This window comes from Trachymyrmex septentrionalis, unplaced genomic scaffold (assembly GCF_001594115.1).
Source record: "Trachymyrmex septentrionalis isolate Tsep2-gDNA-1 unplaced genomic scaffold, Tsep1.0 scaffold2, whole genome shotgun sequence".
Lineage (NCBI taxonomy): Eukaryota > Metazoa > Arthropoda > Insecta > Hymenoptera > Formicidae > Trachymyrmex > Trachymyrmex septentrionalis.
This window is the reverse complement of record NW_017305179.1, coordinates 879,888-892,235: the sequence shown is the minus strand read 5'-3', so window position 1 is coordinate 892,235 and position 12,348 is coordinate 879,888. Positions and strand designations below refer to the sequence as shown.

The 12,348-nt window shown below is 30.6% G+C and overlaps 2 protein-coding genes across 5 annotated transcripts in view; both read right to left on the bottom strand.

Annotated features, from left to right (window-relative positions):
- LOC108747373 (sodium/bile acid cotransporter 7-B-like) overlaps positions 1-2,133 on the bottom strand; it is a 3,081-nt gene extending 948 nt beyond the window's left edge. For 2 of the 4 annotated variants that reach the window (XM_018484793.1, XM_018484797.1), the window contains exons 1-4: positions 1,897-2,133; positions 759-909; positions 396-625; positions 110-253 (exon numbers count right to left, since the gene is read on the bottom strand). In XM_018484793.1, coding sequence (XP_018340295.1) covers positions 110-253; positions 396-625; positions 759-885 — 501 coding nt within the window. In that variant the 5' untranslated portion in view covers positions 886-909; positions 1,897-2,133. Of the gene's footprint in view, positions 1-109; positions 254-395; positions 626-758; positions 910-1,012; positions 1,071-1,896 lie in introns of those variants that run through there. The other 2 variants (XM_018484794.1, XM_018484795.1) reach the window with 2 other exon arrangements.
- Positions 2,134-8,885: 6,752 nt separating this feature from the next.
- LOC108747527 (wee1-like protein kinase) overlaps positions 8,886-12,348 on the bottom strand; it is a 5,370-nt gene continuing 1,907 nt past the window's right edge. Inside the window, exons 2-4 of the mRNA XM_018485086.1 lie at positions 10,989-11,319; positions 9,784-10,678; positions 8,886-9,629 (exon numbers count right to left, since the gene is read on the bottom strand). Coding sequence (XP_018340588.1) covers positions 9,321-9,629; positions 9,784-10,678; positions 10,989-11,319 — 1,535 coding nt within the window. The 3' untranslated portion in view covers positions 8,886-9,320. The remainder of the gene's footprint in view (positions 9,630-9,783; positions 10,679-10,988; positions 11,320-12,348) is intronic.

Here is a 12,348-nt window from a genome sequence, read left to right as displayed (position 1 = left end):
ATATATATATATATACACATTAAATAATGTAAATTGTAAAGATAAGCAGTGTATTGAATATATAATACGTTTAAGTAAGAAAATATATTTCCATTCCAAAAAGTATTACCATTAGATACAGTAAAATAGGAGATAAGAATAATCCTCCAAAGTGCGACACCAGCGTGGTAATTACGCTCGTAGGCAAATCAGCTTGTGCCAAACGGCACAAAGCAAGTCCTGTACTGAATGGCGGTGGCATACAGTAAAGAACCTGAAAGATACATTAATAATCGTGTTTTAATTACTATCTAAAAATACATAATATATACAGGTTTTTTGCATAGATATATATTTATTTATTTAATCTATTGTGTGCCAACGAGGATTAATTAATTACAAATATTTTTAATCACCTCCATTCCTTTGAGTAGCCATATATTAACTTTTGCATAGGTCATTAATAGATACGTCCCGATCCGTGCTAGAAAAGGCATCAAAATATACACGAAAACCATCACAAATGTCAGAAGATAGCCGTCCTTCAATGTTGAATAAAGAGACTTGGGATCGCATAATAATCCGGCTTCTAAGTACATCGAAGGTACAGCGAAATAGCGAATAATAAAGTTACCGTTGATTATACCTGCAATGAAAAACGATGTTATAACATCAATGCATTATTATCCCAATTGATAGGATAAAGATATTGCAAGATTTCTTTTTGTGTGTATATATTTCTCTTTTCTTTACTGAAGCATTTATTGAAAACTCTTCACCATTCGTTGCGCCAATATGCGGTTGAATAGTTGCAAGTATCATGCATACGAGCATTAATAGAACATATCCATATCGATATAAAAGATTAGTTTTTTTTCTTGGCTGTAGATTGATATTTACACTCATTTTTTTATTTACTTTGAAATGTACCTAAAAGAGAGATACATTATATTCTTCATATTAACATCTCACAGAAAAATTATTTATGAATATAAAATGCATTTATAAAAGTAGTTATCATTGATAATCTTACCTAAAAAAGCATGCGTGAAAGCTAAATTTTCAGACTCTACGAAAACCGTCAATGAAGTAGTGAAAAAAAGCATAAAAGAAATGAAATTAACTCTTCAACTTTAAGTAAGACATCATAGCATAAATCCATTTGTGACAATTATATTCTAATCGTACAAACGTCGTTCTCAAATAATACAAGTTAATAGATCAATCTTATCGAAAATAAAAGTGATATTCTTAGAAACAAGATGCATAAAACGTGAAAAATCGTAAGAAAAACTTGCTGCAAATGCATCCTATTAATTACTAATAATTACAATTAAAATATAAAGGGAATAATTCAAAATTATTTTAATATCTAGATTTTTGTGATATTTTCTTATATCTGATTATTCAAATCTTGCAAAGAAATTAAAAGAGCATAGTATTGATCAGTGTAAACGAATCCTGTAAAAACGTGTCCAATCATAAATAATCGGAAGCATAAGCGCTGACTTCGGTAACTTTTCTATGCAATCTTCTATATTGCTGCACTTCTATCGTCTCATTGTGCTTAAAAGCTTATTTGCGCAAGTATCTGAAAGCGATGAACAAACGTAAAAAAGAATTAACTTGTGTTGCACAGGACTACTTCCTATAATAATATATGTATAGGAATTGAAATGGTGCCGATCGAATAAAGAAATGCCTTTTTGTAAATGGAAGTTCGTTATTTATTTAATAACTATGCGGAGCCATTACATGCATTGTTACACGCTATTATATGTACATACATTATCTATATAATCGACTAAAATATAATGAAAAATATTGCGAGCTATATATTTGTGGATCTAAGAAAGAATTCGTGAGTTTATCGTAAAAATAGCTTTCGCAGACGTAATAACATGCGGAATTATTTACGACACTGAAGAGGTTATCTATTAGCCGGCGACACGGTTCGCGAAGAATTATATTATTGTTTCTCGTTTAATTTTGGGGCACCTCCATTAATAGAACCGAGCAACATAATCGAGCTACGACCTTCATCTTCAAGGCAGAATCAGGTAGAACGAAACCGATGAAAAATTTCCCTCTTTCCTGGAACCCGGAATACTCGAATCAGCTAGGATACCAGTTGATATCAGTGATGTAATACCATGCCCGGTGTCCTTCCTATTGCAATTCTATAGCCAACGACGTTTTCAGAAAGGAAACCTCAATAGGAGTCTTCGATGTAATTATTTGCAACCGAAAAATATATTTTTAATTTGTTAATTCGAAGAGTTGAGTAAGTTAATTTTTTTTTAATCAAGTTAAAATTAGCAGTGCTTTAAAAATTTTGAACTTTCAAAAATCGCCAATTCTGAAAAAAGTTATAACTTAGGTCAAAATAAAAATCGTAAATTTATTTTTGATACGCTAAATATAGGGTGAATTTTTTAATTTATCGATTGACCAATCGCACTGTCGCGCAAATATAATTTTGTTCCGTAAAAGCTGTATTTGTGCATAATGCGATTGATTAATCGATGAATTAAAAAACTCGCCCATAATTATAAGAATAAGAATGGAAGACTGCAATGCATTCTGGTGTTACACTATGAAACTAAACTGCATTCTAACAAGTACTTTACATAGTGGAACACAGTATAAGGCCAGAAACAGACTATGCATTGAAGATTGAGATTAAAGATTGAAATTTCATCAATAAGGACAAAGAAATTTTGGCTCCTTTTGTTCTGATTGGTCAAACTTCAATCTCATTCTTCAATACGTTGTTTGATTCCGGCCTAAGGGGCTCCGCACAATAAAAGGAACAGTAAATTCTCAGTAAATTTTCTCTAAAGAGCTCCCCTCTGTTAGCCCTAGCACCGACGAGATACTAAATTAAAGACCGTCAACCCTGGGCAAATTTTCGGCGGTATAAAAAGGGTCCCAAGGGCCCGGAGGTAATTGAAGAATGCTGACATTATCGATAATTGATATAAATTTGTTACTATTAACATAAATATTTGGCTCATACATTATTAAATTCAGGATTTTTTATTACATAAATGTTCCATAAATAAATATGCATACTTGTAAAGCTATAATATCCTATATATTGCAGAAAAATTACAGTTTTTTCCTCTGCAGTTCTCATCTCTGTTGATAATCAAAGTTTGACGATAACATTGAAATTACAATTTTAAAGAAAAATCGAGTATTATTGAGTTCTAAATGCACAAATACGTCTACTAAACTAATAAATCATAAAATTAGTACAATATTATCAATTTTTAACTCTTAATTACTTACAATATTCACAAGGATACGAACTCCCGTAAGGATGTCGGTCTTCAATAGTATCTCGTCAGAGGCCCTAGTAATAAATAGCTTTCTATTTGGTTAAAAGCCACACATAAGTTCATCGAAGATCGTATTGAATTACTTATCACAAAGGCTGACAAGGATAACGTTACAGTGATTTTGAATAGAGCTGATTATGTTCACGAAATCATTCCCTCGGATACTATATCTCGTATATCTTATTTTCCTAAAAAATAGGTATCTGCGGACAAATATTTCATCATACCACGTGTTAAATCCACATTTCTAAAAGTTTTAGGTCTATCGCCTTAAAAATGAATTCTAAGTTAGCTTATTCAATTCCGAACACGTTAAATAAGTATATAAAAACGAGGTAAAGACCAATTAGATGTTTTATCACATTGAGGGATGGTTTACAAAATATTTTGTAAGGATTGCGAGACCAGTTATGTGAGTCAAACGAAGAGAAAGTTAAAAACTAGATTGCAAGAACATAAGCTAGACATAAATAAAAATACAGGCTCTCCAACTGTCATCACAAACCATCGCATTGATTGCAACTATAATTTTGATGTAATAATCCTTGATAAAGAATCTTCCTATAAAAAAAGGTTGGTATCTGAAATGATTCATATAAAAAAAAACAAAGCCTGGGTCTAAATAAGCAAAGTGAATCTGAATCGTTACACGAATCCTATCTTCCTATTATACAATCTTTTTCCTTCTCTTAGTTCATTTCCCCTTTTCCTTTCTTGTTTCCCTTTCCTAACTATTTCCAATCTCTCACTTTTTCAACGATTCCTTCACTCTGTGTACCACAACCAGACAACAAGGACATTTCTTCGCAATACTGCTTCCAAATTTTATATTCTTTTGCCAACGTCGAATTACATATTTTTAGTAGAAGTAATTTTTGTACCAATACAGATATGGAAGTTTTTTTATCAGTGGACACTTACATTGTAATTCTAAGGTAACTTTGACTGTAAGTTCTAAATTATATATATTAATGTACAGATGGACTTTCATTGCTTTAGATAGTATGTTATTGTAATGTTCTCACTATTTTTATAGATTTTAACGTGAATTTTAAATTTACGATGCTTATGAATATTTTGCGCACTTTGACACCAATACAGACTTTTATCTTGACATATACGCTATATTGTTGCGGACGTAATATCAGATTCATGATGACAGGATACGATTTTATAAATGGTTTTGTGTTTTTTTTATATTATTTAGTTGATCCGTTTAATTTTTTTAATTTAGTTTATCTGTTCTATTTAATTATGTTTATATGTAATTGAGGATGACCCGATCAGGCTCGAAACAATGTCTGTTATTTGCTTTAGATCATAATAATTATATTTTCCTTTACTTACACATTTACAATGTTTTTTGGTTCATAGCCTTTCTAAACATTTTTAATTTTTATTATTGAGCCATATTATATGATGTATTTTAATTCCTACATTTAGATTCAACAAAGCACTAATATATATAAAGGCAAGAACTAATCATATTAAAGAATCACTAAGTGTCAACTAATTATTTTTTTTTTTTACTGAACGAAGCCAATGAGAATTGATACCAGACACTACCATCTTACCGCGATTTGAATGGGCATCACATCATTTTTCTTTTCTCATTTACTTTTGTGTTTACATTATCAAGTGAGTATATTCTGCATAACTATCTCGTTGATCAATTTTAATATTTATAAGGAATTTCGTTTCCGAAAAAAATAATTGTAACGAAACGACATTGTAAGTAACGCGTTACTTACCAAATGTATATGGTCAATGCGTCAATTCTCTCTCCAGTCGAGATCTCAGATAGATTTTTAGCATCATAGACACAGGCTTTAAGTCACATTTTATCGTCAAAATGGCGATATTGTCCGAGTTCGGTCTTTAGTTTGGAATTCTCATAAGAACGTTTAGTAATACATTTTTCTTACTCTCTTCTTTATTGATTTTGGAATGTTATCTCACAAAATGTCAGTAGGAGTAAATTCAATGATGAAGGAAAAATACAAATCATACAACATTAACAATAATTTTCCAATTGAATCACAATACGTGATGCATTACACTCATTACGAAATTAGGTAACACGTACTTCGAGATATTGTTGAGTTTTACAGACTCCTACGAGCTAAATTCGCTGATTTGAAATACGCATGTTTACCAGCGTTCGCTGAAACTATTGAGTTAGATCTTGCGCAACATAACATTCTTCGTAATTACATGATGGAAATTGTAAGAACAGAAAGTATATAATAATCAGTTAATAATTTATAATAATAATAATAATAATAATAGAAACAATTTGTGTTTAAGCGTAAATTTACTTAAGCAAGCTATAAAGTTTAGTTCATTATGCTACTGGTGCATTTCGCAACTTCGTTCTTTCTCTCTTTTTTGTTTAGAAACATATTCATGCATATTCTTTATCTTTTGCGAATATAACGCCTTTGCAAGTAAAAAATAATATGTTTGTATAATAAAAGTATATTAGAATGTCTCATTCTGTTATATAAAACGATAAAAATCTCAATATAAAGAACACAAATATAATGAAAAAAATATTTTGCTTGTATTACCTTAAATTGTTCATTAATTTTATTAATATATCGATCTCGATTAATATTAAGTTAATAAATCAATTAAATTTATTCATTCAATTAATTTATAAATTAATCAATTGCATATTTTGCATCATTATATTGTTAATTTCTATCGTTTTATACAGCACATTAAAATATAATGAACGTTTATTACACGAACAATTTCTGTAAAAAAAAAGTGTAAGAAAATAATACAATATATAAAACAATTTGATGTTACGGATGTAATCATACAGCAAATTTAAAAATTTGTATTAAGTTTAACAATGACAGTAACATATTCTTGATAGCTGTATGATTTCTTCTTACGACCCCATTCTTAAAAAATGCAATGGTTCATTTTATACATATAGTTGCATTTCAATTACTCAGAAAATAATCACACAATAGTATTTTACAAACTTCCCTTGTTAATCATAAATTCAAATTAGATCAGAGCATGCTTTAAAGTTTAATAAAGTAACGAAGTTGACTTTGAGGTTTTGTTTGGAAGAAACATTTACTAAAGTCAGCGTATATTAACTATTAACGTCAATCTTTGGGAAATTGTAAAATCTTGCAAAATGAACACTAACATATTACCTGAGCAGCATATGAATTATATTTGTAACAATCGAAAAGCTCGATGCAAAAACCGTTTAAGGCCATTTTTTTTTAAACTTCCTACAGTATTAACAAAAAACGATTGTGCAAGTATGTGCGAAATATTTGAGAATCGTTAAAATATGTAAAGATAGATAAACTTAGCTCGGAGTTGTCCGCTTTTTTGCAAGAAATGTTTGAACCGTTAAATTTACTCAAAAATTTTCGCTAAAAAAATAGAACTGACTGGTTTTTGCATCGAGTTCTTCTCGGCATTGAAATAAAATTTTCGATAGATCTGTTCGCGCTGCTTGGTATTTTCAAAAATTTCTGCATTTAAAAGGAGATAATGTATATTCGATCTTGAAGACGGAGGAAACGGAGATGCTGCATACGAAAAGTACAAGCAACGCGAACAGATCTAATATGCGAAGAAAACATTAACAGAATGTAATTAGGTAAAAAAACCTAGGAACTAATTTGTCATTCATGATTGGAAACTGTTATATCTATATTAACAATTGTTCGTGTTATTACTTTCGAAGGAAACTCAGTTTGTGATATTTTCAAAGAGTATTTAATCCGAAATTGAAAAAATAGATTTCAAATTTTATTATATTGTTCTTATATCGTTAAAAAAACTATAGCACTTATTTAATAGTACTTTAATAGACAAATTAAAAGAATGCATACACAATATCAAGCATTATTTTGAACATCATAGTTCAACTATATACAAATTTCGGGAAATATTGAAGATAATTGTAACTCTGTATTAAAAAAAAGTTCAAAATTTCATTCGTGTAATCGCATTTAGGTACTCGCGTGTTTAATTTTACATTATTTTAATTATAAATAAAATGATTTTGTATAAAATAGATTGCATATAAAAAAGCGTATTCTGTTGTAAGAAAAAGAAACAAAACAAATTAATCCAACAACAAATTAATTGAATAAAACATTAAACAATTTTTAGTTATCAAATTTGATTTTTACATAGGTTATTTATATTTAGAATAATTGATATATAATGTGTGCATTTCTTCAAATTTGCTATTAAATAAATGCTAATTATTATGGAAATTAACATATAAAAGATATTAAAATTTGTTTCTTAAATTTTACTTATTTAAATCGAGTTTTATAGTGTGAATGTTTTGTTAATTTTTAAGATTGAATAGTACTTATTTCCAGTTTGTAAATATTAGCTATTACAGACAAAATCATTTGATAAAATCATTTTCGCAACTGTAAAATTATGTGGGTATTGTTGGAAGAAAGACACTAATAGAAATAATATAAGAAACGTTAGTCTCATATTATGGCATAAGCCGTAAAGACAGTGCAAATGAATGTTACATTAGCCTTAATATTTAACTTTGTTGTAACAGAAAATCATGAATCACGAATCGTTAATATAAAAATATTGTTTTTGAAAATTTATATATGCAATCAGTAATCTGCATATTGCTACATAAAAATTTTAGTTTTAAGACAGTTTAGTTTTACGATAATAAAAGGCACTTGGTAATTAGCTTAGTAATGAGCAGCGCATCGTATAAAACGTTATATTACAGTAGAAAAATATATTCGTTATCCTGAGATTTCGCGCTATAGCTAAGACTTAAATTAATTATATCTTAAAGATATAGAATGTATAGTGACGTTCCTATTACTTTTTGGCAAAACTGACTTGAAGTAAAAAGACAATAAAAGATAAACAGTGTATGGATGTACTTATTATTTTTGTACAGGTAAAACTTGGTTTCCTAGGATACAAAATTGTCCATGCATTGGTGTGATTGTAAGATAAACGTTACAATCGGTAAGCGAAAGCAGGTTAAGAGGATACAAGAACAATTTTCGTTGTTATTAATGCCATCAGAACATACTTGTTCAATCGTGCATTGTCATTTTTACAAAAAAAGTTCATTTATATAAAGTAAAAAGAAAAAACGTTTAAACGTTAAAAAAATAATTTATAAACTTATAATTCTTGAAAAGTGAAGTAACTTTTAGATTTTATAACATATAAATATTGAACGTGCAAAAATTGTAAAAGTCGCAATAGTTATTTCATTTCGCTTACATGCGATTTTTACTTATTATACTCCGTATGCACTGCACACCGAAATATAGTAAAATTATTTTAAATCAAAACCTTTTATCAAAATAAGAAAAGTTTTAGAGTCCAATATGTAGAAAAAGAATCGAGAAGTGCAAGAGATTCTATCAACATTGAAACATGAAAGAACATCGAGTGGTCTCAAAAACTTTCTTATTACACAAAATTAGCCTGCTAGAATGCAGTTTCATTTCATAATTTAGAAAAAATTTTATATTAACCAACTTCATTTTAATATTAATCTATAATCTTGTCATATTTGTGTGTGAATGTAAATGATATTTTAAACCAAACTTTGCTCCCTCAGTGCTATTCCAGCAATTAACCGTAAACTTATTTGCTTGCTACACACGCTCGTATACTAACAAATTTCGTTTTCGATAACAATTCAAAAAAATACACAACGATATTATAGTATAATAAGGATACTAATTGTAAGATATTATACGTTGTTTACAGCTATATAATAAACATCAATCGTATTAGGAAAATCATCATGGAGAGAATGTTCATTTACAATCGTATGTAATTTCATTCAGCCTTCTGTTGTGTAAACGTCTTATTTTACTGGGCAATCGTACTTAAAAAAAACTAGATACGGTATCACACATGTTAAGGTGACTTCAGGAAATCGATCGCTTCCTCAAGTTCGACCTTTTCGAAATTTTACCGGTGTCAAAATTTTAACGAATTGATTCAAAAGTTCGTAGTGCTATTACTACGATTAACTTTTTTGCCTATAACACGGGATGACGATAATCTGCTGGCTATCGGTCGCAATTGTCGATCGCTATTACCACCCTCGATAACAACGTTCGGTGCGATGGACTTCAGGCACATTGCTGCGTCATGGAGTCGTTTTGATAAGATTTCATTTTTGAGTTTTTCAGCGTTCAATTCTCTTCGTAATTGCGCTTTGGTTTTCTTTCCGATCGGGCATAAGACTCGGTGTTGCATCAAAGACATCGCTGATGGCCTCATTTCCGGATTGAGATGAATCATCAACTGTGAATAACATAAAGCAGCAATGTGTGTGTGTATGTGTATGTAAAAAAAGATCAAAATAACTTATGTTATTCACATAATACAAAGCTTGTCCAATAGATCGCCAGAAAAAGAAACAATAAATTGTCATTAAACTTCAGAAATAAGATCATACCTTCAATAAGTTGTTCAAATCGCGACTGCAGTGTGGCAAGTCTGGTAATTTCCCCTGTCTAATGTCATGCCACATGGGTCCGTTTTTCGGCAGAAGTCCACCACCACCCGCCTGATAAACGGTTAATCCTAAGGCAAAGATATCGGCTTTCGGTAGATAATTGAAATCTTCCTGCAGAATTTCTGTTGGAAGGAATCTGCAATCGCCTTCTTCCACCTGCGGATTGTTGATAGATGTGACATGGCCGAGATCACCAATTTTGTATGTGATTTCCTCATCGATGTTTTCATCATCGTCAAAACCATCGTCTGCGGAGTCATAGTTGATGGCGCGCAATTTCTTTTCCTTGGTGATGAAAATATTGCCGGGCTTGATGTCCATGTGCACAAGCTGCACGCTGTGTATATACCTCAGTCCTTCAGCCACATGCAATAGCAATTGGCGCATCTCAGCCTGGCTGAAGTGCTGTTTCTGTTTTTGCATTAAGAGGATCGTGTCCGCGAGACTACCACCGTTGCAGTATTCGTTTTGGATGATCATATGATTGTCTTCCGCCCAAGCGGAGTAATAACGGACCACATGTTGATGTTTGCCGAGCACAGCGTGTGCGTACACCTCATTCAACGCGTTCTTCTCATTAATGCTGCCAGCTACGGGTTTGATGCTCTTCTTGACGGCATATGTACATCCGTCCAACCGATTGATGCACTTGTACACGGAACCGAATTCACCGGTCCCGATCAAGCCGAGCTCGTGGAATTCCTTATGATAACGCGATATATTCGAATCCTGCAGAGCTACACGTTTTGTCACGTGTTCGTATTCGTTGTCAGAATCTTCGGAGTCAGCGAGGTCAAACTTTGATAATTGCGTATCCGGTGAACTACTATTACTACTGTTGTAAAAGAAAGAAAAGTAGTTACGAATCTGAAACAGATCTTCTTTCTCGAATAAAAAACTTTATAACAAACCAATATTTTAGCATTTTTAATATTAAAATTTAATATTTAAATAACATATCAGAAATAAAATCTTAAATTTAATCTTCGCAAACACACAAGAGTCACGAATATGGAAAAAATATCTTTTTTTTTTTAGTTTGCGAATAGTAAAGATAAACATTTTAATTGTACTTTATTATTGTGATTAGTCACAGATTTTACAGAAAATAAATAATAGTTATAAGATATAGTTCGAATACGTACCCATTGAGACTACGTTTAGATCTGCTTCTTTTCTTTGCTGTTATTAACATGCCAGTAGGTGTGAATGGATTTACATTCGCCGCGGGTTTTTCGAACTTATTCTGGTAACTGGGGCTTATCTTAGAAGGTTTAGGTTTTTCTAGAGTAAAAAATCTAGAACATCTTGAAGGTATCGGAGTTTGTAATACGCTCTTTTCTATCAAAGTTTTAGGGGTAGTAGGCGAATCAAATAGTCGTAATGCCCTAACACGTTTGTAGGGTGGACTACACCCCATTGAACTTTTGTGAAAAACACTTTCACGACTAATGGGAACCTTGATGGCTGGAGTACCTGTAAACAAACATTTATTTCACATCAAAAGCTGTAATCATCATAAAATTTGTAAATAACGATTTAAAAAACCGTTCTGAATTAGCTTTTTACTATACTACTTTTAAACTACATTTTTTTCTCTTAGAATAACTTCAAAAATATTCTTTTTCAAAAATATTGTTTGATACTAAAATCATGGAATAGAATTAAAATATAAAGATAATAATAAATTTTTTGTAAATTTGTAACACAAACCATAAAAAATTCTAATAAAAGATGAAGAAAATAAGATGGTATACGCACTTAAATATAGTTAATAAAATTTTATCTCATTAGACAAAATGATAAGTCAATAAAAAATCGAATTAAAAATTTTATTTACGAGAATATGATACTTTTTAACAAGTAGGATTAATTTTATTTTTAAACATGTGTGTGTGTGTGTGTGTGTGTGTGTGTGTGTGTGTGTGTGTGCGCGCGCGCGCGCGCGCGCGTCTAGGCGTCTTATATGTACAATATTGCATGTAATAATTAGATATTACATGCAATTATGATATCATCAGTACAAAAAGAATCTAGAATCACCGATGTTATCATAACTTTTTAACTAAAAAATCGATCGTAGTCAGAATGTGTATAATTTACGATCATAATTTCGGAAAGTGAAGATTTTACAGAAAGTATACACGATGCAAAAAAATTGTCAAATGTATCAATATCAATAATTTCGCATCATGCGCTAATGCAATTTTGAATCAATATCATACGAGTATTTGAAATCTTAAAATGAGAAGAGAAAGAAATTTATAAGACAGGAGGTAACGCTGTACAGAAATATAAAGAACATAGCACAAAGAAATGCAGAGTCATCTGGAGTCAGGTGCAAATAGAAAATTTCTGGCAAAACTAGCATGATACATCTACTTCTTACATTTATATCTACTGGTAATCGACACAAAGAGTTTAAAATCCATGTATTATCTTGAAGATGGTTGCAAATAACAACCGAAATGTTGATCTTTTGTTTATATAAATTAAAGGAAAAAA